The sequence below is a fragment of the Centruroides sculpturatus genome, unplaced genomic scaffold (assembly GCF_000671375.1).
Source record: "Centruroides sculpturatus isolate CEXI.00-Female unplaced genomic scaffold, Cexi_2.0 scaffold652, whole genome shotgun sequence".
NCBI classification, from domain to species: Eukaryota; Metazoa; Arthropoda; class Arachnida; order Scorpiones; family Buthidae; genus Centruroides; species Centruroides sculpturatus.
In genome coordinates, this window is record NW_019384803.1 from 217,130 (window position 1) to 240,139 (window position 23,010).

A 23,010-nucleotide genomic window follows, 5' to 3' on the forward strand; every position below is an offset into this window, starting at 1 on the left:
TGTCACCAGTGATATAACAAGCGGTGACATTGAAGGAAATCAGTCGCGTAACCATATAAATTAACGTCAGGTCGCTAGGCATTGTCGGTCTGACGTCACGTCAAAAGCGACGGTATTACCTAGTTTTGGGCTGGCTTTATGGATCCGAGGACTTTTCTGGCGATAGTCTGTCCAGGATATGACGGGTTCCGCCCCTCATCACTTGGCTCCTCCTTTTTGGCTTGCTAAAAACGCCCGTTTTGGAACCTAAAAGGCAGAGGATAAAAAGAAATTCTGATCATGTAAAGCTTTTGTAAATCATAAAACTTATATTTACATTATACGTAGTCAAAGAATTAAATGCACACGAATCGTTGTGAATGCTGATATTTGCAATTTTTTTATTATTTATACGGCATAGTCATGCAACGTGTTATCTTCATACCGAATTAATCAGCGTAAATATACAAACCGGAAGCATAATGGACGACAACGTCTGAAACGTGCGGATGACGCAAAACTTATCGAATTTGGTTTCGTACGTGCCGGATTAACCGATTTCTCATATACTTAATGGGAACTATATTCACATGACGTAGTAATTCCCAATCACGTGGTACAGACAATATTCGAACTTGGTAGTACTATTCGAATTCTAAACTTTTAAAAAATTGAATATTATTTTAAATTAAATTGTAATGCAATTTTAAAATTGTTTTTTAATAACAGGATCGAATTCGAAGTAAAATATTTATATTTAATTCGGCTTTTTTTGTTATGTTTTTGACTATTGTATTACGGTGTCAAATATGCCATTTTGAAAGCAGAATATGTGACTATGTGTGATATACAGATACAACTCAAATTCGTTAATTAAATATTTCCATTTTTTTGACGATTTTAAGGTAAGAATTTCGAAAAATTATATAACATTCGTAAATTTAGGATAGTGATACTTCATGACGTTTGTGAGTTTTTCACAAGATGTAATAACCTAATACTTTTAAAGATTTTCAAGATGAATTTAATAAACATAATTCTCTGCCTGATGACATTGCAACGTTTAGGTAATTTTAACATTTTACGTTTTTGATAATTATTTATTTTAATAACGTGATTGAAAATTATTTACTGCTTCGTTCCAGGTGAAGGTCTTCAACACTGCAAACGTTATATAACATACTTTAATATCAATTTAACTTTGCAGTATGAGAACTCTGTAATTTTTAGACATTTTTATGGAAATAATATGAATAACGGTTTACTATTGGAATATCTCTCTCTTATTTCGAGTGAAAAAAAGAAGAATATTCGAAAAATGTCAGTGGGTAATCTAAATTCGTTGCAACGAATCATTTATAATATATTGCCTTCTTTATTATCCTTACTGTTACTAAAAGTAACTTCTTTTACGTAATGATTCCTACTATAAAGATAATTATTCACAAAGTCCTTTCATATATCTTGGATGATCATTGCGTGCCATCTAGACATGTAGCAGTCTACGTGTCTGGATGCCATGAATGATTCTAAATCTTAAGAATCATTTACTTTTAACGAACGAAAAATTATGGATTATAAGATATTGCATCTCATCAATTTGACGGTGGTCTTCTTATATTCAAAGATTTTTCCTAATAACTAGAACCTTTCTTGTCGAAACATAACCAAATATTGCAAGTAAAGGATGCTTGAAGGTTGCTAAACTATTTTATAGAATTTATATATATATACTGTATTACTACCAAAGAATTATTCATAGATAATGTTAATAATTAACATTATCTATGAGTAACTTAATAATATAATGTTTAATAAAATGTTGTTTTTTCGCTTAGCATGTTTCTCTTTGTATTAATAAAGTAATATATTGATAATATAGGTAGTCTATTGTAAATTTATTTTCGCGCTTTCATCAGTAATTTATTCGAGAAAAAGAAATTATTTTGAATTGAATTGTTCGAAATGTTAACAACTATTACTTTTAAATAAAATTGAAGACAGGGGAAACTCTTTATCCGAACTTAATTGAAACCAATGAAAAATGGAACCAATTTTGCGACGCCAAAATCGACAGATAACGTGGTACAATCACAGATTTCCAGTTTATGAGAATTTTAATCTGTGTGTATTATAATATACAGAGACTAAACTGTATGTATCAAGCCACACGCTTTTACTTTATTGACTGTTTTTATCCTACTTATTGGTTTTCTCCACGTCTGTAACGCCTAAATAGGGGCCAGTTTTCCTTAAAAAGACCTCCCGGAAGGTATCCCCCTAGGCAGATCGCCCAAGTGTTGCGTTGCCATAACTCAAACAAACCAAACCAAAGAAAAACAGTTAACATGACCTTTACATTGCTGCATAATTGCGGTGTCTTCTTGGGCTGTGGAAAGCCCAGCGCTTTTCACTGGAAAGATGGTGTCTTTTTCTTAATTCTCATTTCTGATAATGATCTTCTTCGTGAAATCGGGATTCGTCACATTCTGCCATTTTCACTTAATCACTAATGCATTATCGTGGCTGCCTGCAGCCATTACTGCAGGGAAAGACAGCTTGCCAAAATTCACACACATGCAGTAGGCTTCAAGGTCATACTATGACATTGTCTCTTCCTTATCTTGCAATCCAATCCAATGCCGTCGCTACCTTAGCGGCGGCGTAGGATTGGATTGCAAAATATTGACAGTTAAGTCAATTCAACAAACACGGAGACGATCTATCAAGGGAAATGCCTTCCAGGAGAATTTTTTAATAGAAAATTGGTTCCTATTTAGTATTAAATATGTGAAAAAATGCGGAAAAACTCCAGCCCGTTGGTGCGGCAATACGTAATTCCGCAACCAACTACTAATGGTTTATCCACTCGGTTGGTGGACCCAAGTGGACGTTGTTTATATATATATATATATATTTTTTAATAATAAAAAAAAATCATCTAGTATCTGTAGATTGACCACAATTGCTAAAGAAAATATCGCGACCGCGAATTTCTTATATAAGGTTAAAATGTCAATCTACCGCTTTAGGGAACTCATAGTCATAAATCAAAAATGAATAAATTTAGTTATCAAAATTTTATCCTCTTAATACTCTTATATAAGTAATAAAATAGACTTAAAGAATAAAACAGCTGACTGTATTTTATAATCATATAATTTCTTGCTTAAAATCAATTAAAGTTTTTGCTCGAAATTAACTGCCTCCTTTTTTTCTTTTATAAATTATATCAATAGACTTAATTATTTCGTAGCTTTCGTTCCGGAAATGTTTCGAGAACGTTGTTTTCCAGCGTGAGTTATAAAATTACCTCCATATACTGAGCTATTGAGGGTCTGGCCGAACCCATAATGTGCTTGATTTAAAAAAAAGCTCTCTTGGTACCTACAGTGAAAGAGTAAAATTACTCCAAAAAGAAAAATTGACGGAACTATTTTTTATTTTTCGACTTGTGGGCATTAAGAGAGTATTTTTTACTTAAATTTATGATTAAGAACGTTATTCTAATAAGGATAAATTGAAAGTTTTAATAAATTTAGTAATTTATTCCTTTTAACATCACACTTATTTACTTTGAATTGTTTTAAGATTAAGATTTGATTAAACGATTAGGTGAATGATCGACTTTAAATTTACAAAAACAAATAAGGGAATGATCCATACAATAACCATCTTTAGCTCCATTATTAACGCATTTTTTTAGACAGAAATATTCATCGAATTTATTTTTACAAGACACGAAAATTCCATTTTTATCCGATAGATAATACCCATGTAAAATCTTCTGCCATGTATTCACTTCATGTACAACTTAAATAGAAAATAAATTATATTATTACAAACACAAAATTAAAACTAAATTAATTTTCATAACACTTACAGATAGAGAAAAAAATCAAAATAATATAAAACTTGAAGAATTTCATCTTCGAAATTTCTTGAAAATAAATCCTAACTGATAACGGAAGCACTGTATATTGATATTGCTTTTGAGATTCTACAAAAAAATTTATTAGAAAACATTTAGAGAAAAATAAGTAATTTTATATGTAGAAAACATGTAGTAAAATTAATAACATCTGTCCTTTTCATATTAACAACTCACGCCAAATGTCTCTATAAATCTAAACACATTAATCTTTATACATATGTTTTAAAAAATCGAAATTAAGAATAATAAATTAGATTTTAATTTTAATTACTCTATTGATAAGTTTAACAAATATAAAATTTTGAAGCTACGAAAGAATATTTATAAATCTCTACCTCGACGGCCAGAAGATCAAGGCTGGCGGGATGGCGAGCAGTTAAGATGTAAGTCTATTGATATCCGGGTCCCTCATATCAATAAACTTACATCTCAGAGGAATTTTTCGGGCGGTCTGTAGTAGATATATTGGGTACTAAGCTGGACTTTATTCTATGACCATTGTGGGTTCGACTAAGCCTACAATTAGGTAGTCTTATCCAAAATATACGATGGGTACAGAAAAAAATCCAACAACGGATTACGTAACTTAACTGACAAAATTAAAATTGCGTATGGTACCTTCTGTTATGAGATTTTATTTTAAAATTTTTTATATTATTAATAATTATAAAATTGTCAAAAGTTTACTTTGAGGGTAGAGATGAGTTTTATTAAAATAAAAAAAATTGCGAATGTTAAAAACGAGTAAAGTCTTCCCTAAAATTGTCCGAGCCCCTCGAGATATGATGCATGACCTATGCCCCCACCCCCTCGACCTTTAACCATCAAAAGTTAATAGCATTTACGAAATTCTCCGCCTTTTTTTTACTATTTTGGGTTCATGAGATCTCAAAACAATGAGATTTTCAAAAAATCCGGAGGGTCAAATTTGACAAATTTTCCGTGTTATATTTATAACAAGCTGGGAAAGTTAAAGGCCCGCTTTTTAATGCTTACAAGGTGAAAAGAATAAAAAATAATAATTAAATTTATATTAATAACTTTTATATGAATTTACAAATCACTACATCATCTTAAAGTAAAATAGTTAATTATATCTCTCCTTTTTTGAATTATTCTCAATTTTTTCCCTTAAATATCAAAATTTCAAAATTTATTTACATAACATATTTATATATAGATAATTAACAAAAGTATAATTTCAATATATAAATTATAATATAAANATATTAATACAATTTTCTGTATCTTGTTCTTCTAGAGTGAAGGATAATGATGGTGAATTTCTACTTATTGAAGCCGCAGAATCACTGCCAAAATGGCTTAATCCTGATACAAGTGAAAATAGGGTAATATGATTTGAAATATACTGTACTTTTAAAATTACTCAAACATTTAAATCTTATCAATAAAATTAAGCAATACATTTTTATCATTATTGGATTTTAATGGTGTAAAATAAAAATAGAAATTTGAAATATTTCTTATTAACTCATTTTTACAGCACACAAAAAATCTTACCAAAAATAAATTACTTGAAGTTCTAATTAACTAATCCTACGCATATTCTGTACTCAAATAAAATGCATTAAATTTCTGAATAATTTAACAAGTAGATAAATTTGTTTATTTGTTAAATCTTACATTTCTTTAACAAATCTTTTAAAGACATAAACATACAAGTTTTATGTCTAATGTTACTGGATATATCAGATACAACTGCTAAATCTTGTATTTAATGATATGATTAATTTAGATAATTTGTTACTTTTATAATAAATTTCATTATAACTTTATTTTTCATTACTTGACATCTTTTTTTTTTGACTTTTTTCATAAATCTTTACAAAAAGTAGGAAAAGAAACTTTTTGTTACTTTATGGAAGTAATTTACTGAAACTTTGATAAATATTTTTGAGATTAATTCTCATCTAAAAATAAAAATATTCTTTTAATCTATACAAATTTATTCAAATATAACTAGTATTTGGGATTTTAGAATGTTTTAAATTTCTTGAACTTTTATCACCTTAGAGTAGAATTTTTCTCAGCTTTTTTCAGTTTATTCAACATGCTAGTTTATTTGAAATTTGTATTTAAAGTGCATTTAAAAACATATTTTATTATTTCTATTATTAGACTTATTCTAATTATTTTATTGAAGGTATATATATATCGACAAAACATTAACATTATCAGCAGTACTCAAGTTCCTGCTCAATCATCTGTTCCTACTGAAAAGCCAAAAATTTCAGATTGCATTAAAGCTGTTGTCAGTACCTCATGTCCTACTAAAGCAAGTCAAGCAATTCAACAAGCTATAAAATATCGAATAAAGGGGTATGTGATTAACTTCATTACTGATCTTTCCTGAAAAATTAATATATTTTATCTTAGCATTTGTATTATTTGCTATAAATTTTACTTAATTATATGAAAAACTAGACTCAAACTAATGCCAAAAAAGTTAACATTGGAAATAGATTTAGGATTGTGTTCTAAAATATGTTTTTTTTTTTATATTGAAATTCCCTTATTGTGAGATCAGCCGGGGGTACACAAATTCGTTAGTACCACTTAATCGGCCTATTCCGTGAGAATAGTTCTCCGAGTTTCGAATCGTAAGATCCGATCNTTAAATAGTATTTAACATTAAAATATTATAGAAAATATTATATTTTAATCCGCAAAGAAATCGATAAATACAAGCAGAACAGGTTTTTCCTATTAGTCAGAGTTTTATTGATATCTTTTCTGTTAGTCATTACGCCACTTAATTTTCTTTATCTGTGCTTAAATAGATAGTTATATTAGTTTTACAGTATTTGCATGATTAGTTATGTGGGTTAACAATTTAAACTTAGTACTAATTATTAACAATAAGGTAGGATATATTTGATTATTTTTCTTAATAAAAAGATAAAAATTCTCTCTCTCTGTCGGAATAAATTCCATTAATAACACTTTATTGCAGCAGTTTTCAACCATTGGTACGCAAGAAGGATCTGTTAGTTCTACAAGACGTACAGTACAGATGGTTGAGAACCGCTGCTTTATCGAAAAGAAGTCAAATTAACTTTATTTATTTGAAAAAACTACAGATAAAATTGTAAATAAATATGTTTAATTTGAAAAAGAAATAGCGCGTTGAAATTTTTTCTGCATGACTCATTTTTCAAAAAGTGGTTATGCCCTCATTCGATTTTAATCCTCCAGAGGGTGCGGAAAGAAAATGGCGTCGTCCATACACGAGGTAGAAGAAGACTGTGTCAAATATTGGCTTTTTCCTAACCTTTCGGCTTCCAGGGATGATTTAACAAGAAAACATCTATTGGAAAGATATCTAGAAGAGTACATTGCTAATTTGGGTCCTTATCTAATTAATTATATTTGGCAGAATGAACCGTTTCGACTGAGCATTGTGCACAATGATACGGGTTTGTTTCTCTTTGTTCATAAATTAATTTCTTTAAATGATTATTAATTACTGCGATTATTATATAAGGTTATATGTTGATAAATTTCAATATGACATTCCATTCGATATATTTAATTTTATTTATGAAATATTTGATTTGTTTCATGTTTCTTATTTGATATTTATCAATGTCATTTCATTCATTCATAGTTTGAAGTACGGGTAGAAGGTAGAAGTACTGTACGTACCAATGGTTAATGATTGCTAATTATGCGTAAAAAATTATAGAAAAAATTAAAATTGAAAGCTGCTCCAATTTTCTTTGTGTGTGTTTTCATCAAAGATATAAGACATTAGAACCAAAATATTCATAAAATAAATAAATTCCGATTGTATTTGTGTATGTTTTTCCAGAATTATTTGGTACAGTTGTGCAGGTAATGTTTGTTTATTTCTGATTTAGGTATGTGATCAGGGCCAGCTTATTAAAAACTTTTGGTCTATGAGAATAGTCGTACTTTTTTTTTATGGAAAAAATTTTGGCTTTTGCATAGATTACTCCCAGTGGAATTTCGGGACTTTGAATATACATCTGAACTCGGGACCGAGACGAGTTCTACGGTACCCTACTTTTGGACTGGAGACGAAAAATAAGAAAGTTATCATATTTACGATTTCTTGCCTTTCACAATGCACTCTATGCCTTTTTTAATTTTTCACTAGATGGTGTTCAACTGTTTGTGCTCTCGTAGGAGGANAAAAAAAATCATCTAGTATCTGTAGATTGACCACAATTGCTAAAGAAAATATCGCGACCGCGAATTTCTTATATAAGGTTAAAATGTCAATCTACCGCTTTAGGGAACTCATAGTCATAAATCAAAAATGAATAAATTTAGTTATCAAAATTTTATCCTCTTAATACTCTTATATAAGTAATAAAATAGACTTAAAGAATAAAACAGCTGACTGTATTTTATAATCATATAATTTCTTGCTTAAAATCAATTAAAGTTTTTGCTCGAAATTAACTGCCTCCTTTTTTTCTTTTATAAATTATATCAATAGACTTAATTATTTCGTAGCTTTCGTTCCGGAAATGTTTCGAGAACGTTGTTTTCCAGCGTGAGTTATAAAATTACCTCCATATACTGAGCTATTGAGGGTCTGGCCGAACCCATAATGTGCTTGATTTAAAAAAAAAAGCTCTCTTGGTACCTACAGTGAAAGAGTAAAATTACTCCAAAAAGAAAAATTGACGGAACTATTTTTTATTTTTCGACTTGTGGGCATTAAGAGAGTATTTTTTACTTAAATTTATGATTAAGAACGTTATTCTAATAAGGATAAATTGAAAGTTTTAATAAATTTAGTAATTTATTCCTTTTAACATCACACTTATTTACTTTGAATTGTTTTAAGATTAAGATTTGATTAAACGATTAGGTGAATGATCGACTTTAAATTTACAAAAACAAATAAGGGAATGATCCATACAATAACCATCTTTAGCTCCATTATTAACGCATTTTTTTAGGCAGAAATATTCATCGAATTTATTTTTACAAGACACGAAAATTCCATTTTTATCCGATAGATAATACCCATGTAAAATCTTCTGCCATGTATTCACTTCATGTACAACTTAAATAGAAAATAAATTATATTATTACAAACACAAAATTAAAACTAAATTAATTTTCATAACACTTACAGATAGAGAAAAAAATCAAAATAATATAAAACTTGAAGAATTTCATCTTCGAAATTTCTTGAAAATAAATCCTAACTGATAACGGAAGCACTGTATATTGATATTGCTTTTGAGATTCTACAAAAAAATTTATTAGAAAACATTTTGAGAAAAATAAGTAATTTTATATGTAGAAAACATGTAGTAAAATTAATAACATCTGTCCTTTTCATATTAACAACTCACGCCAAATGTCTCTATAAATCTAAACACATTAATCTTTATACATATGTTTTAAAAAATCGAAATTAAGAATAATAAATTAGATTTTAATTTTAATTACTCTATTGATAAGTTTAACAAATATAAAATTTTGAAGCTACGAAAGAATATTTATAAATCTCTACCTCGACGGCCAGAAGATCAAGGCTGGCGGGATGGCGAGCAGTTAAGATGTAAGTCTATTGATATCCGGGTCCCTCATATCAATAAACTTACATCTCAGAGGAATTTTTCGGGCGGTCTGTAGTAGATATATTGGGTACTAAGCTGGACTTTATTCTATGACCATTGTGGGTTCGACTAAGCCTACAATTAGGTAGTCTTATCCAAAATACACGATGGGTACAGAAAAAAAATCCAACAACGGATTACGTAACTTAACTGACAAAATTAAAATTGCGTATGGTACCTTCTGTTATGAGATTTTATTTTAAAATTTTTTATATTATTAATAATTATAAAATTGTCAAAAGTTTACTTTGAGGGTAGAGATGAGTTTTATTAAAATAAAAAAAATTGCGAATGTTAAAAACGAGTAAAGTCTTCCCTAAAATTGTCCGAGCCCCTCGAGATATGATGCATGACCTATGCCCCCACCCCCTCGACCTTTAACCATCAAAAGTTAATAGCATTTACGAAATTCTCCGCCTTTTTTTTACTATTTTGGGTTCATGAGATCTCAAAACAATGAGATTTTCAAAAAATCCGGAGGGTCAAATTTGAAAGTAAGAAAGTTATCATATTTACGATTTCTTGCCTTTCACAATGCACTCTATGCCTTTTTTAATTTTTCACTAGATGGTGTTCAACTGTTTGTGCTCTCGATGGAGGAATCCATCGAGAGCATGCCCAGTGTTTAACATCAGGCTAGTCTGTATATCAGTTTAATGAGCAGGCAGGCTGCCCAGTGTTTAACGTCACTAGTTATTGATTCACAGTAGTTCTTGAACAAAAGAAAAAAAAAGAGGAAACGTATACTGAACTACAAGCAGTGCCGCCTAGTGGAAAACTAACTCTAAAATAGCATAGAATGCATTGTGAAAGGCAAGAAATTGTAAATATGATAACTTTGTTATTTTTCTTCTCCAGTCCAAAAGTAGGGTACCGTAGAACTCGTCTTGGTCCCCTGAGTTCAGATGTATATTCAAAGTCCCTAAATTCCACCAGGAGTAATCTATACAACATCCAAAATTTTTAATTAAAAGAAAATAGACATATTAAATAGTAAATGAAGTCTTTTTGGATTTTAATTAGGCAATTTTTAATCTTGTATTGCTTTTAAACTCCTTCTTTTGTATTAATATGTTCATTTTATTTTCCTGGGAAGAGAATTTTTCGTTCCTTGCTCCATTCATATTTTTTCCCTTAAAAATTAAGTAGACAGTTTAAAAGAACTAACACCTAAACACAATTTCCAGCAAAGAAGTAAAAAAATTTTACTGGTCAAACATTTTTGGCTACAGTTTATCGGCTCTCATATGAAAAACAGTTCTATCGATCAAATATTGCCGTGTTCTTGACCAGTAAAAAAATTTATTTTTGTTTGCTGGAAATTTTGTTTAGGTGTTATTTCTTTGAGTATTACATTTCCAGTTTATTCGTGTGCAGTTTTTGTTTTCATTTAAAAGAATAATAAGTGTATACCCAAATATTCTTTAAAATTTTCCAAAAAACAAAAATGTTATCAGGGTTGCTCTAGAAAATTTTTTAAAAATTGTCAAGCATTTTCTTAGTTTTAAATTTCTTTTGCCACTTCAAATTACTTATCACCACTAGTTTTACTTACTAATTAATGCAGATGCTAGTAACATTATTAATTTGGAGTCTAGAAAGCAAAAGTAACATGTTAAGCTGTTACTTAGAAATAGGAATGATTTTTAATGAATAATTCTGAATAAACATTTGATCATAATGCTTTATATGTACTTTCATGTGTCATTAAAGTTGTTAGTACTTTTCACCAACCTTGAAATGCACTTTCAAAATCAAAGTTACTTGTGTTAGGACCATCTATTGATATTCTCATCTGGTGTTCTATATTTTCAGTCTTTAAGTGACTTCAAAGTCTTCTTTTGATCAGGTTTTGAGTAGATAATTCTCTCTTGCATTCTACTGTTAAGAGTGCAAGAGAATATTTCTGACAATCTATCAATTATACCAAAAATGCCCTTTTTGCTACAAGCAAATTGAGCAACTTGTTTAGCTATTTTAAGCTGCTGCTTAGGGAATCAAGGATTGCATGAAAGCTATCAAATTCAGTTTGTAATTTGTCCATAGTGCACTCAAATTCTTGTTGCTTATGAAAGTGTGTGGATATGACCACTGAAACTAAAGAAATGTCATCACCAGTAAGCATTTTGTGTGGTGAGAAGTGTGCACATTGCACATAATACACAAGTGCCACCTTTTTCTTCAAATCTGTCTGAAAGATGTATGAATTTGCTTGCAGATTGTTTACAGAGACTCGCTTTCTTTCTCCTTGTTAGCTGTGAATTTCAATGAATGATTTTTGAATTTACTTATAGTATAAGTATCTTCATGTCATATGTTTTTTGATGATAGGAATGTTTGTAAGCTGACCTCATACATATTTTCTGAGAGTGCATTTATCTTTCAGTAGTCTGAGTCAGAAGTGATGAAACTGTTATAGTCAATTGATCTGGTTTGAAAGGCTTTGGGATAAATATAAAAATTTATAGGAGACAATTATTTTGAGTAATTCTGCTGCTTTTGCATTTGTTTTATCTTTTGAGAGGACTACCAAAGTCTATATCAATTTCACTGACTTCCAAAAGAAAGCCAGAACATTTGGAACATCTTGTGAAATCTGCACTCTTGAACATTTGTTTTATTCAAAATTGTCTGAATATTTTCCATATTGGTCATTCTGTTAGGTGAGTTCTGAAAGTATTGTACATGCTGTTTAATATTTTTTGGTACTTGACCAAATATAGAAATGCATTTGTAGCATTTCCACTGAAAAAGCTAGGCAATGTGTGATGCTGTGGATGGCCATAAGAAAAGCAGACCTCATTGACTTCAATCTTGTTAAAACCCCAGAAACTCTTGCAGTTGCAGTGCTAGTTCTTTCTGTGGTAATTCCACACATCTTTTTCATAATCAGTCCATTACTGCTTATGCTTGTTAGAACTTCAGATGTTGATTCTGCAGCTGCAGGTAAAAGCTGAACTAATGCAAAAAACTTTATTTTAGGTTGAAAATCTTTCAAATACTGAATAAATATTATTAAATGCTGATGGATGAATTGCCTTTAGAGTTATCAATCATTATGCTATAAAAGTTGTTTTTGTGAACATTATTGGTCATTTAATGTTGCAACACCATGGCAATGCTTTGTTAAAATTGGTCAACACTATTGTGATGAGAATAAGAAGTGTGAGCATCATAGTTCAAGTTTTTCAACTCTGTTATATCTTGTAACTTGCAGAGTTCATTTAATTCTGCAAACATTTTATTGACCAGATTGTGTTTTGCTATGAAGTAAACATTTCATAGTGCACAAATGATTGCTTGTTTGTTTTTATTGATGCTTTTTTAACAACCTTGCTCATTAGTTTCAATAACAGCCATCAACATCTGTTATAATAACCAGACTTATACACAGGATAGGAATTAATGTTTGATTAGGAAAACATTAACATTTATTAATTCATATATGGGAAATGCATTCCTTGTATAATATGAATCAATAAATGTTGTTTTCCAAATCAAGCAATAATTCTTATCCTGTGTATAGTAAGTCTGGTAAATGACAACAGCTAATTTACAAAATCACTTACTCAACACCGGAGTGTAGTAAATTAACAATATCCTCAAAACCTGTTACCAGTGTGTTCTCCCACGATGACTCACAACAAAAAATATACAGTTCGTTATTAACTTTTTCAAACTGAACAGGTTCTTCTTCAGGTAACTTTGAATTTCTTATGGAATGCAGATCGAAGAAAACAAATTTGAAACTCGAACATGCGCTTCTCGATTAAGTCTTCTTGGGCATGCGTTCTCCAATGCTTGATGGTAATCATAGATTTTTGTCCATAAGTGCCTGCCATGCTACTGATAGATTTATCTCTTCCTTGTGATTGATGCACTTATTACTGCTAAGGCTAGCTATGCATATACATGCAGCCTCCAACCACCTCAGGTGGTGTGCGTGTTGTGTAGTGCAAATAATTCTAGCTTGATTAAAATCCAGTTCTATGTCCAGATCCAAGGCGTAAATGGCTAGAGCAGTGGTGATTCTTTCATTCTGTATTTCAGCTGAGTGTTCTTTTAATCTAACTCCTAAGGAGCGCTTCGTAGAGCCTACATAGACTAGGTTTCTGTCGCATCTGCGATCCTTAATTGGGATGCTGTATACACCGGGAAGTCTTTCCCAGTCAGGCTCATCCTTTCCATTACATAGGATGTTAAATACAGATGCACATCTTCTGTAAGCGATGCAGACATGGCTTTTTTTAGCTGTCTCAGTATACAGCAAGTTGAGATAAGGGTTGTAAGTGACCAGAATGATTTTATCTTTTTCAGGTCGGTCTTCTCCCTGGGAAAGAACTTGGGCAAGTTTTTGGTATCGGTGGAATTTGTCAATCAACTTGCGTGCGAGCTTGCGGTCTTCTCCCTGGTTAGTCTTTTCCCACTGAGACCAGTAGGATAGGACTTAATGATGATTTTACTCATTATTAGCATTTACAATTTTTTATAAAATGCATCCCTACCCTTTTGAGTGTAGGCTTAAGCTTTTTGCCATTTTATAATAATTTAAAATATAAAGAGTTTTTAATAATAAAATATCGTAACAGATGGTGTCACAAAAATTTTAAATGTTGCTGGATTTTTAGACTTGGGAAACCTTAAAATGTTGAGAAATGCAAAAAAAATTTGGGTATTTTTCCTGTATGTATAGATGTTAGTGCATGTGTGTGTGAAGGGGCCACAATTTTGTTCATCCATTTTAAAGTTTAATAACTCTTGTTCCTTTTAGTTGAAAATTTCTGAAATTTTGCAGGGTGTTTTGTGTATTAGGGCATTGATGCTATTAAATTTTGATGGACATAAAGGTCAAGGGAGTGGGGAATATAGGGGAGTCAGACTTAATGAAGATTTTACTTATTATTAGCATTTACAATTTTTTTAAAATTCATCTCTCTTTTGAAACTTAAACTTTTTGCTATTTTATAATAATTAAATAAAAAAAATTTTTTAAATAAAATATCATAATAAATGGCACCACACACAATATTGCCAGGAAAGTTACACAATTTGTTGCAGGATTTTTTTAATGTTAAAACCAGAATTGGAGTTGGTAGCAATTTTTTTTACTCCAATTCCACAATCCTGTGTTCCAATAATTTCACTGAATGATTCAACTTCTATTATCTATATCATCTATTACTTGGTAACAATACTTTACTGTTTTTGTTTAGCATTCTAGCCTACTCATTGGCTTAGAACTAGTGATGTAGTATTTAGTGAGCATTTGCTGGATGCACTTCTGGACTCTTCAAAGTGCTTCCACCTTTGACCCATCAGTTGTGTAACTGTGCAGTAGGAAATTGCTTGAGCAGTTGAGCTCACTCAGCTGATGGCATCTATGTTTTTACCAGATAGATTTTTAGAAATCCCCAACAGAATTGAACTTTTCCTCCAAATATCAACATTTTTTCAGGAAAATTTTCCCAAAATTATAATTTTATGAGACTGCAATATTTCAAATTCATTATATATTTAACAAAAAATTTTTATATTTACTCTAGTGAAAAAATATCAATATAGAAAAAGAATGGTATTCCAAAAAATTTCCCAAATTTTATGTCAGCCAGTAAAAAAGTTTTCAGTCTGAAAACACTGGATGCATTGCATGAAAATTGCCTTTGGTTCTCAATGTCATTTCTTGCTTTCCTGACCAAACTTGCCACATAATGTCTTGCCTACATTGTTAGATGTGTGGTGCATGGGACTCCATTCCACAGAAGCTCAATGTACTGCTGTTTTTCCTGGAGCATGCTTAGTGATTCAGTTTCACTCTGAATGTTGAAATAAGTGGACTATAACTTTTGGGAGTAAGAACAAAATTGCTATGTAGAACTTATCACAAAAGAATACTATTTGATAAATCAAATATTGTTCCTTTGTGATAAGTTCCACATAGCTATTTTGTGCCTACTCCCAAAGAACAAAGGAAAGAACAAGAAGCAATTAAGTATTAAGTGGACTATGGTTTTTATTACTACTTTAATAAAAATATTACTAAATATTTAATAAAAACAAATATAAAAAAGTGGTGATTAAAATAAAATTTAAATGATATTGAACACTAACTTTTTATTAACACTAACATCAGTCTTTCATTATTCAATAGACACAGACCGATAAAGATTTGGATTTAAAGTTGTAATTTTTGGTCAGTCAGTTAAATAGTCGTGATAGTTATTTTAAATGCTTTTACTAACTAGAATTTGAAAATATTCAATTGAGAATAATGCAAGGAAATATAAATAAAAAACAATGAAGTTCTCTCTTTCTGCATCTTTTATTGTTGACATCTAATACTTGTATAAGCAGAGTCAGTAGTTATACTGGTCCTTCAGCTATGTTCCTAACATGAGTTAATATGTTTAGTAATCGATAGCTGGCACTCAAATTGCTTTGCAGCTAGAAGAAGCTGTTTTAATCCATTTGGTCAGTAGATAGTTTTACTGTTTACAAGTTGTTTTGTGACTTTTTTTCTCCACTGTTCTGTCAAGAAAAATCTTATAAAATTAAATAATGTAATTATTAGTATCATGTATAAAGAAAGAAAATTTATATTTGGTTTCTGGAAAAATTTAATAGGGATGATAATTTGAAATTACAGATGAAAATGTGGATAAATTAAATTGAAAATAAAATTATTTTTTAAATCTTTATTTAAAACTGTTATATTGCTACATATTGTGTATGCAAGTTTTGTACTTAATGTTCTGTTTCAGTATACGGTATATCTGTTTAATTAGTAGGTGCATTTGCATTTTTTTTATTGTATTTTATTACATATCTATGACAATATATAAATACATCAGAGGATAACCATAGCTTATCCTCTGATGCATTTAAATAGCTCCAGAAATTTAATCCAGATAAAGCAAACTTTATTTTTCAAATAATTTATTAATTATAGTAATAAATAGTGTACAATTTTATTTGACTCAGTACACTGAGAAACAGTATTTAGGATATCGTTTTTGACATATGAAATTACATTTCTTATGACATTCACATTACATATTTTGATAGTTTATAAGATGGGGCACAAACTGCACAAAAGCTAACAAAAAGCTACCAGAAGGGAAAGAACATGATACAAGGCACAATGCATTTGCAAATAGTTACCCAATTTTAAAAAGCTACGAAAAGTTAATTGTAAAACAGACAACATATGAATAGCTCAGTAAATCTAATTAATTATAATTTGGTACAACCAACAAAAATGGATGAACAAACTGGTAAAATCTGGATATTACAGATAAATACACAGAGGGAAAGCAGCTACCTCATTAGTTGTTAAAACGGCCAATGAAGTAAACGCAGACATTATCTTAATTACTAACACAAAAAAATCCCAGAAAACTCCACATAGCTAGTCTGTTGTCCATGTGCAAACCCAAGACTGACTACCAGTGTTTGGTGGATTTATCCACTCGGTTACTGGAGGGTACTTATTGGACTTCAATTTGAAAAATTGTAGACCTATAAATTCCCACTGTTGTCTTTCCATCTCTGTTCTTCTGTAATATCGAGAATGGAGTTAGATAGACGAAAGGCGAGACCTGACTTGGAAATCATAAGAGAAAGAGGACCAGATTAACTAATATGAACTTCCAATTTGTACTGCAAGTCACGTTATTTCAATTCAAAAATTTTCCCTTGAATGGAGTTAGATACGTAACCAGTATGACTATTGCTAACAGGAAAAGTATGATGTACGGGGGCAAAACACTACTACACTCCACACAGACAAGTGCTATGTGCTACCTGTCACAGTAATGGTGTAATGGCACATCTATGTCACACTATATCATTGTCACAGTAGTTCGACGAAATTAATATATATATATTTTTAAAATTATATCCTTTTTTTGTAAGAATTATAATTAGTTAATTATTTTGTTAAATTTTTTCCAATAGATAGCACTACATGTAAAAACGGCAATCCAATGTAGGCAGAAATTAATTGATGTATAGAAATCCAATCAATAATTTGGGGTGGAATGTATGACATTAAGTAAGTTGGAAGTATTTGAATGTTTCATAGCAATTGGTCGAATGGCCTAGGCATGCAAAGCAAGCAAGCAAACAAACATCCTCATTTGTGTGTATAGATGAACAAAAGGCTTGGACAGCTCTATCTGCTGCTGACAAGATTTGAATCTCAATTACAACATCAGATTTTACATTTTTAATGTGTTTAATGGCCAACTGTAACTGATCCTTTGTGATATTTTTCATTTGCAATGTGATATTGTCTTTCAAGGCAGCCAAATTTGTAATATGTCCTTGATAAACCACACTTTACTATTACTCACTTCCTGGGTATTACTATGTAAATTCTCTGTAGACAGATACCCTACGTTCTGTAAATTTGGAAGCTGTACTGGTTGTTTGAATGCCCAAGGAAAATTTAATTTTTTTTCCATTCAATCTTCTTTGGAGTTTAAATAAAGGCATTTAAACATTCAGTATAGCTTCCAGTTTTATATAACTTGTATTAATATATGTCTAGTGAGAATTTANCCGCCCCACAGAAAAACTTGCAATTATGTCTGTAGCCCTAACTAGACATGTGCATACGAGTCACATGTGACTCGTAATGCCATGAACGTGTTAACAACTGCTCACTTTTGCTATAATGACTTTTGAGAAGTTATACTACTATTTGGCAGTGACTCAAATTTTTGGCATAATAACTTTTCTACCAAAAAAGCTTTCAATAAAAATGTGTATTTACTGATCTCTAAAACTGTCAAAATGTGCATAATTTCTGTTTTCAAATGTTGTATTTAGTCTATTTTGCAATAAAGGAATTTTTAAAGCAAATTTTCAATTATAATAATGCTCTAAATAATTTTAAAAAATAAAGAAGAAGAGATAATGAGAAAATTTTGCAATGTAGCACCAAACCTTTGTAATACCTTCTAAACAATTATCCAATAGCTTATTATCTTGCAGTTTAGAAGGTACTACAAAGTAGGTTTGGAGCTATATTTCCATTCAAGTATAATAAGCATGAGTAGAATTTTGCAATGATTGGAGCAAAGGATTGAAAAGGTAGTCACTTTACAAACAATGGATTCCATTTGTCTTCAATTCATCATAGACATTAAAGAATTTAATGAACTGGCTTATGCAAAAGCGAAGATTTTGGTTCTTGCAAGAAATTTGGTACCAGGAAATTGATACAGATTTCATTGATGAATTTTCACACTCCAATGATAAAGAATTCACATTATGTGTACTTGAATATTAATGTGGATTCTTTGATTAAGATGAAAAAAGAAGAAAAGGAAAATAAAATTTTGAACACTTTTGATATGAAATAAATAATGGACAATTCAGACAAGAAAGCATTGTCCATAAGCATTAGTTTCAAAACTGCTATCACATATGCTTTGGTATCTTTCATGAAGATGTACAGGTGTCAGCCTATGAATTTGGAGGATTTGGGAACAAATTTGATGAATTAAATTTTTAAGTAACTTAAAAATTTAATTCATCAAAAAGGTTCAGATATCTTTAATTGTCACAGTAGTTGCATAAAGATATCTGGAACTTTTAAAGCTAATCTATTTTGTTTATTTATACAACCACTTAAAAGGGGTTTTTTTTTTTGACAATTCAGCACATCTGCAATGTCCTAACTTCAACATTTGACAGAGGCTAGTCATCACTCAGAAGACATGTATTAACAAATTCCTTTATATTCAATGCTGTTTTCTTTACTTTATTCAGAAATTAAATGAATTTCAAGAAAGATGAGAAGCACATATAAAAAAGTGTAAATAGTAAAATTTACATATATTAGTAATTATTTCAATAAAAATTATACTGCTTAATATAAACTTCTCCATCAGCAAAATAAATTAAATTTACACTGAAGAGCAATTGAATTAGGGATACCTGCCTAGTAGCACATAGCACCACCTTTCGCCTTGATGACGGCTGCAATTCATCTTGGCATGGATTCCACAAGACACTGGAAGCGATGGAAAGCCTTATGTATTCACGAGTCCTGAATAATCTTCCACAAATCATGAAGATTAGATGGAAGGTGGTCGGAGCCTTGAACATCTCTCTCAATTGCATCCTAGATGTGCTCGATTGGATTGAGGTAAGGTAACTGTGATGGCCAGAAAAGCACGTGCAGGTCTGTGGAATGTTCATCCAACCATTCCAATACAATTCAGGAGCAATGGCATGGTGCATTGTCTTGTTGAAAGACAATCTCTGTAGTGGGCTGTCGAGAACGAACAAACAGTAGCAGATGGTTGTCAAGGATATACTGGTAATGTTCACCTGTCAGTGACACTGTTACGCGTACCAGGGGTCCCATTTCAGTCCATGTGAACAGTCTCCACACAACAATGCCACCCCTGCCAGCTTGAAGAGTCCCCGCTGGCAGGAAGGATCTGTCGCTTCATGTGGTTTACAACGTACACATGATCTGCTATCGGCATGTACCAAAGTGAATCTTGACTCATCACTCCAGGCAACATTTTTCCACATCTCGACGGTCAATGGTGATGTTCCCGTACCCATGCTAATCATTGTGCCCTGTTTTGTGCAGTCAGCAGGGGGGCTGTCATAGGACGATGACTCCTGTACCCCATTGAGAGGAGATGGTTTTGTATGGTGTGGCAGCTTACACCTTGCTGTGCACCAGCGTTAAATCGACAGGTGATCTGTTGCACTGTGGCCTGTCTAGCCACTGTTACATTGCAGGCTAGCCACCAATGATCTCTCTCATCCACATGCTGTTTTGACAGTTGACCCTGGCAGCGATGGTTTTACTGGAATTGACATACTCATGGTACACCTTAGACACAGTAGTGCATGAAAATCCCAGTGTTTCCACTACTTTCAAAATGGAGTGACCCATTCATTGGGCCCCGATGATTTGTCCATGATCAAATGCACTTAGATCTTTACTCTTAACCATTTTGCTTCTGACTATTACTGATACCGTTAACAGCACTCCTTAGCTTGTCAAACTGCTGCTTACCTCATCTGCAAATCACTTTCATGCTTATGCACAACTCAAAATTTGCGTAACGCCAGCTATCCCTAATTCAATTGCTCTTCAGTGTATCTAACAATACTTTTTAATAATCACAAAAAAAAAATGAATTGAAATAATTTCGTTCTATTTCTTAGCATGAAAGCTTATTTTCATTTAAATTATTGAAGTAATAAAACATAATTATCATGTAAAGTCAATATATAAATTATTTCTGTAAAAACTGTTTGGATATCTTTAGTTGGGATGGAATACATTATAATTTTTCCCATTGAAATTAATGGGATTTCAATGGGAAAAATGAGTTATTTAATGGCTTTTTGCTATGTAACAGAGTTTTCATTAAGTGAGGGAAATGTGTGTTATAAATGTAATTATGAAATACAGTAAGAAATTTTTTAAATTGTATTATTTAAATTTATTGAAGTGTTGTTTAAACCAAATTCATTAAAAAAAACAAATAATAATTTACCAGTTTCCTATGACAATTGACTGCATTCATGTCAAAAAAACCTTTTGACAAAAAAGCCACAAATATAAACAAAAACAAACTTCAATAATATGAAACAAGCACATAAACAGTATAATCNAAAAATATTACTAAATATTTAATAAAAACAAATATAAAAAAGTGGTGATTAAAATAAAATTTAAATGATATTGAACACTAACTTTTTATTAACACTAACATCAGTCTTTCATTATTCAATAGACACAGACCGATAAAGATTTGGATTTAAAGTTGTAATTTTTGGTCAGTCAGTTAAATAGTCGTGATAGTTATTTTAAATGCTTTTACTAACTAGAATTTGAAAATATTCAATTGAGAATAATGCAAGGAAATATAAATAAAAAACAATGAAGTTCTCTCTTTCTGCATCTTTTATTGTTGACATCTAATACTTGTATAAGCAGAGTCAGTAGTTATACTGGTCCTTCAGCTATGTTCCTAACATGAGTTAATATGTTTAGTAATCGATAGCTGGCACTCAAATTGCTTTGCAGCTAGAAGAAGCTGTTTTAATCCATTTGGTCAGTAGATAGTTTTACTGTTTACAAGTTGTTTTGTGACTTTTTTTCTCCACTGTTCTGTCAAGAAAAATCTTATAAAATTAAATAATGTAATTATTAGTATCATGTATAAAGAAAGAAAATTTATATTTGGTTTCTGGAAAAATTTAATAGGGATGATAATTTGAAATTACAGATGAAAATGTGGATAAATTAAATTGAAAATAAAATTATTTTTTAAATCTTTATTTAAAACTGTTATATTGCTACATATTGTGTATGCAAGTTTTGTACTTAATGTTCTGTTTCAGTATACGGTATATCTGTTTAATTAGTAGGTGCATTTGCATTTTTTTTATTGTATTTTATTACATATCTATGACAATATATAAATACATCAGAGGATAACCATAGCTTATCCTCTGATGCATTTAAATAGCTCCAGAAATTTAATCCAGATAAAGCAAACTTTATTTTTCAAATAATTTATTAATTATAGTAATAAATAGTGTACAATTTTATTTGACTCAGTACACTGAGAAACAGTATTTAGGATATCGTTTTTGACATATGAAATTACATTTCTTATGACATTCACATTACATATTTTGATAGTTTATAAGATGGGGCACAAACTGCACAAAAGCTAACAAAAAGCTACCAGAAGGGAAAGAACATGATACAAGGCACAATGCATTTGCAAATAGTTACCCAATTTTAAAAAGCTACGAAAAGTTAATTGTAAAACAGACAACATATGAATAGCTCAGTAAATCTAATTAATTATAATTTGGTACAACCAACAAAAATGGATGAACAAACTGGTAAAATCTGGATATTACAGATAAATACACAGAGGGAAAGCAGCTACCTCATTAGTTGTTAAAACGGCCAATGAAGTAAACGCAGACATTATCTTAATTACTAACACAAAAAAATCCCAGAAAACTCCACATAGCTAGTCTGTTGTCCATGTGCAAACCCAAGACTGACTACCAGTGTTTGGTGGATTTATCCACTCGGTTACTGGAGGGTACTTATTGGACTTCAATTTGAAAAATTGTAGACCTATAAATTCCCACTGTTGTCTTTCCATCTCTGTTCTTCTGTAATATCGAGAATGGAGTTAGATAGACGAAAGGCGAGACCTGACTTGGAAATCATAAGAGAAAGAGGACCAGATTAACTAATATGAACTTCCAATTTGTACTGCAAGTCACGTTATTTCAATTCAAAAATTTTCCCTTGAATGGAGTTAGATACGTAACCAGTATGACTATTGCTAACAGGAAAAGTATGATGTACGGGGGCAAAACACTACTACACTCCACACAGACAAGTGCTATGTGCTACCTGTCACAGTAATGGTGTAATGGCACATCTATGTCACACTATATCATTGT

The 23,010-nt window shown here is 30.8% G+C and overlaps 1 protein-coding gene and 1 long non-coding RNA gene across 2 annotated transcripts in view; both read left to right on the forward strand.

Moving 5' to 3' along the window:
• The first annotated feature begins 516 nt into the window (after positions 1-516).
• LOC111629585 lies at positions 517-1,766 on the forward strand. Its single transcript, XR_002757366.1, has 4 exons — positions 517-617; positions 709-884; positions 989-1,046; positions 1,125-1,766. It is a non-coding gene; the product is annotated as an uncharacterized LOC111629585 (long non-coding RNA).
• Positions 1,767-6,774: 5,008 nt separating this feature from the next.
• Positions 6,775-23,010, forward strand: part of LOC111629602 (protein ecdysoneless homolog) — a 48,422-nt gene continuing 32,186 nt past the window's right edge. The window contains exons 1-2 of the mRNA XM_023373501.1: positions 6,775-6,797; positions 7,130-7,350. Coding sequence (XP_023229269.1) covers positions 7,146-7,350 — 205 coding nt within the window. The 5' untranslated portion in view covers positions 6,775-6,797; positions 7,130-7,145. The remainder of the gene's footprint in view (positions 6,798-7,129; positions 7,351-23,010) is intronic.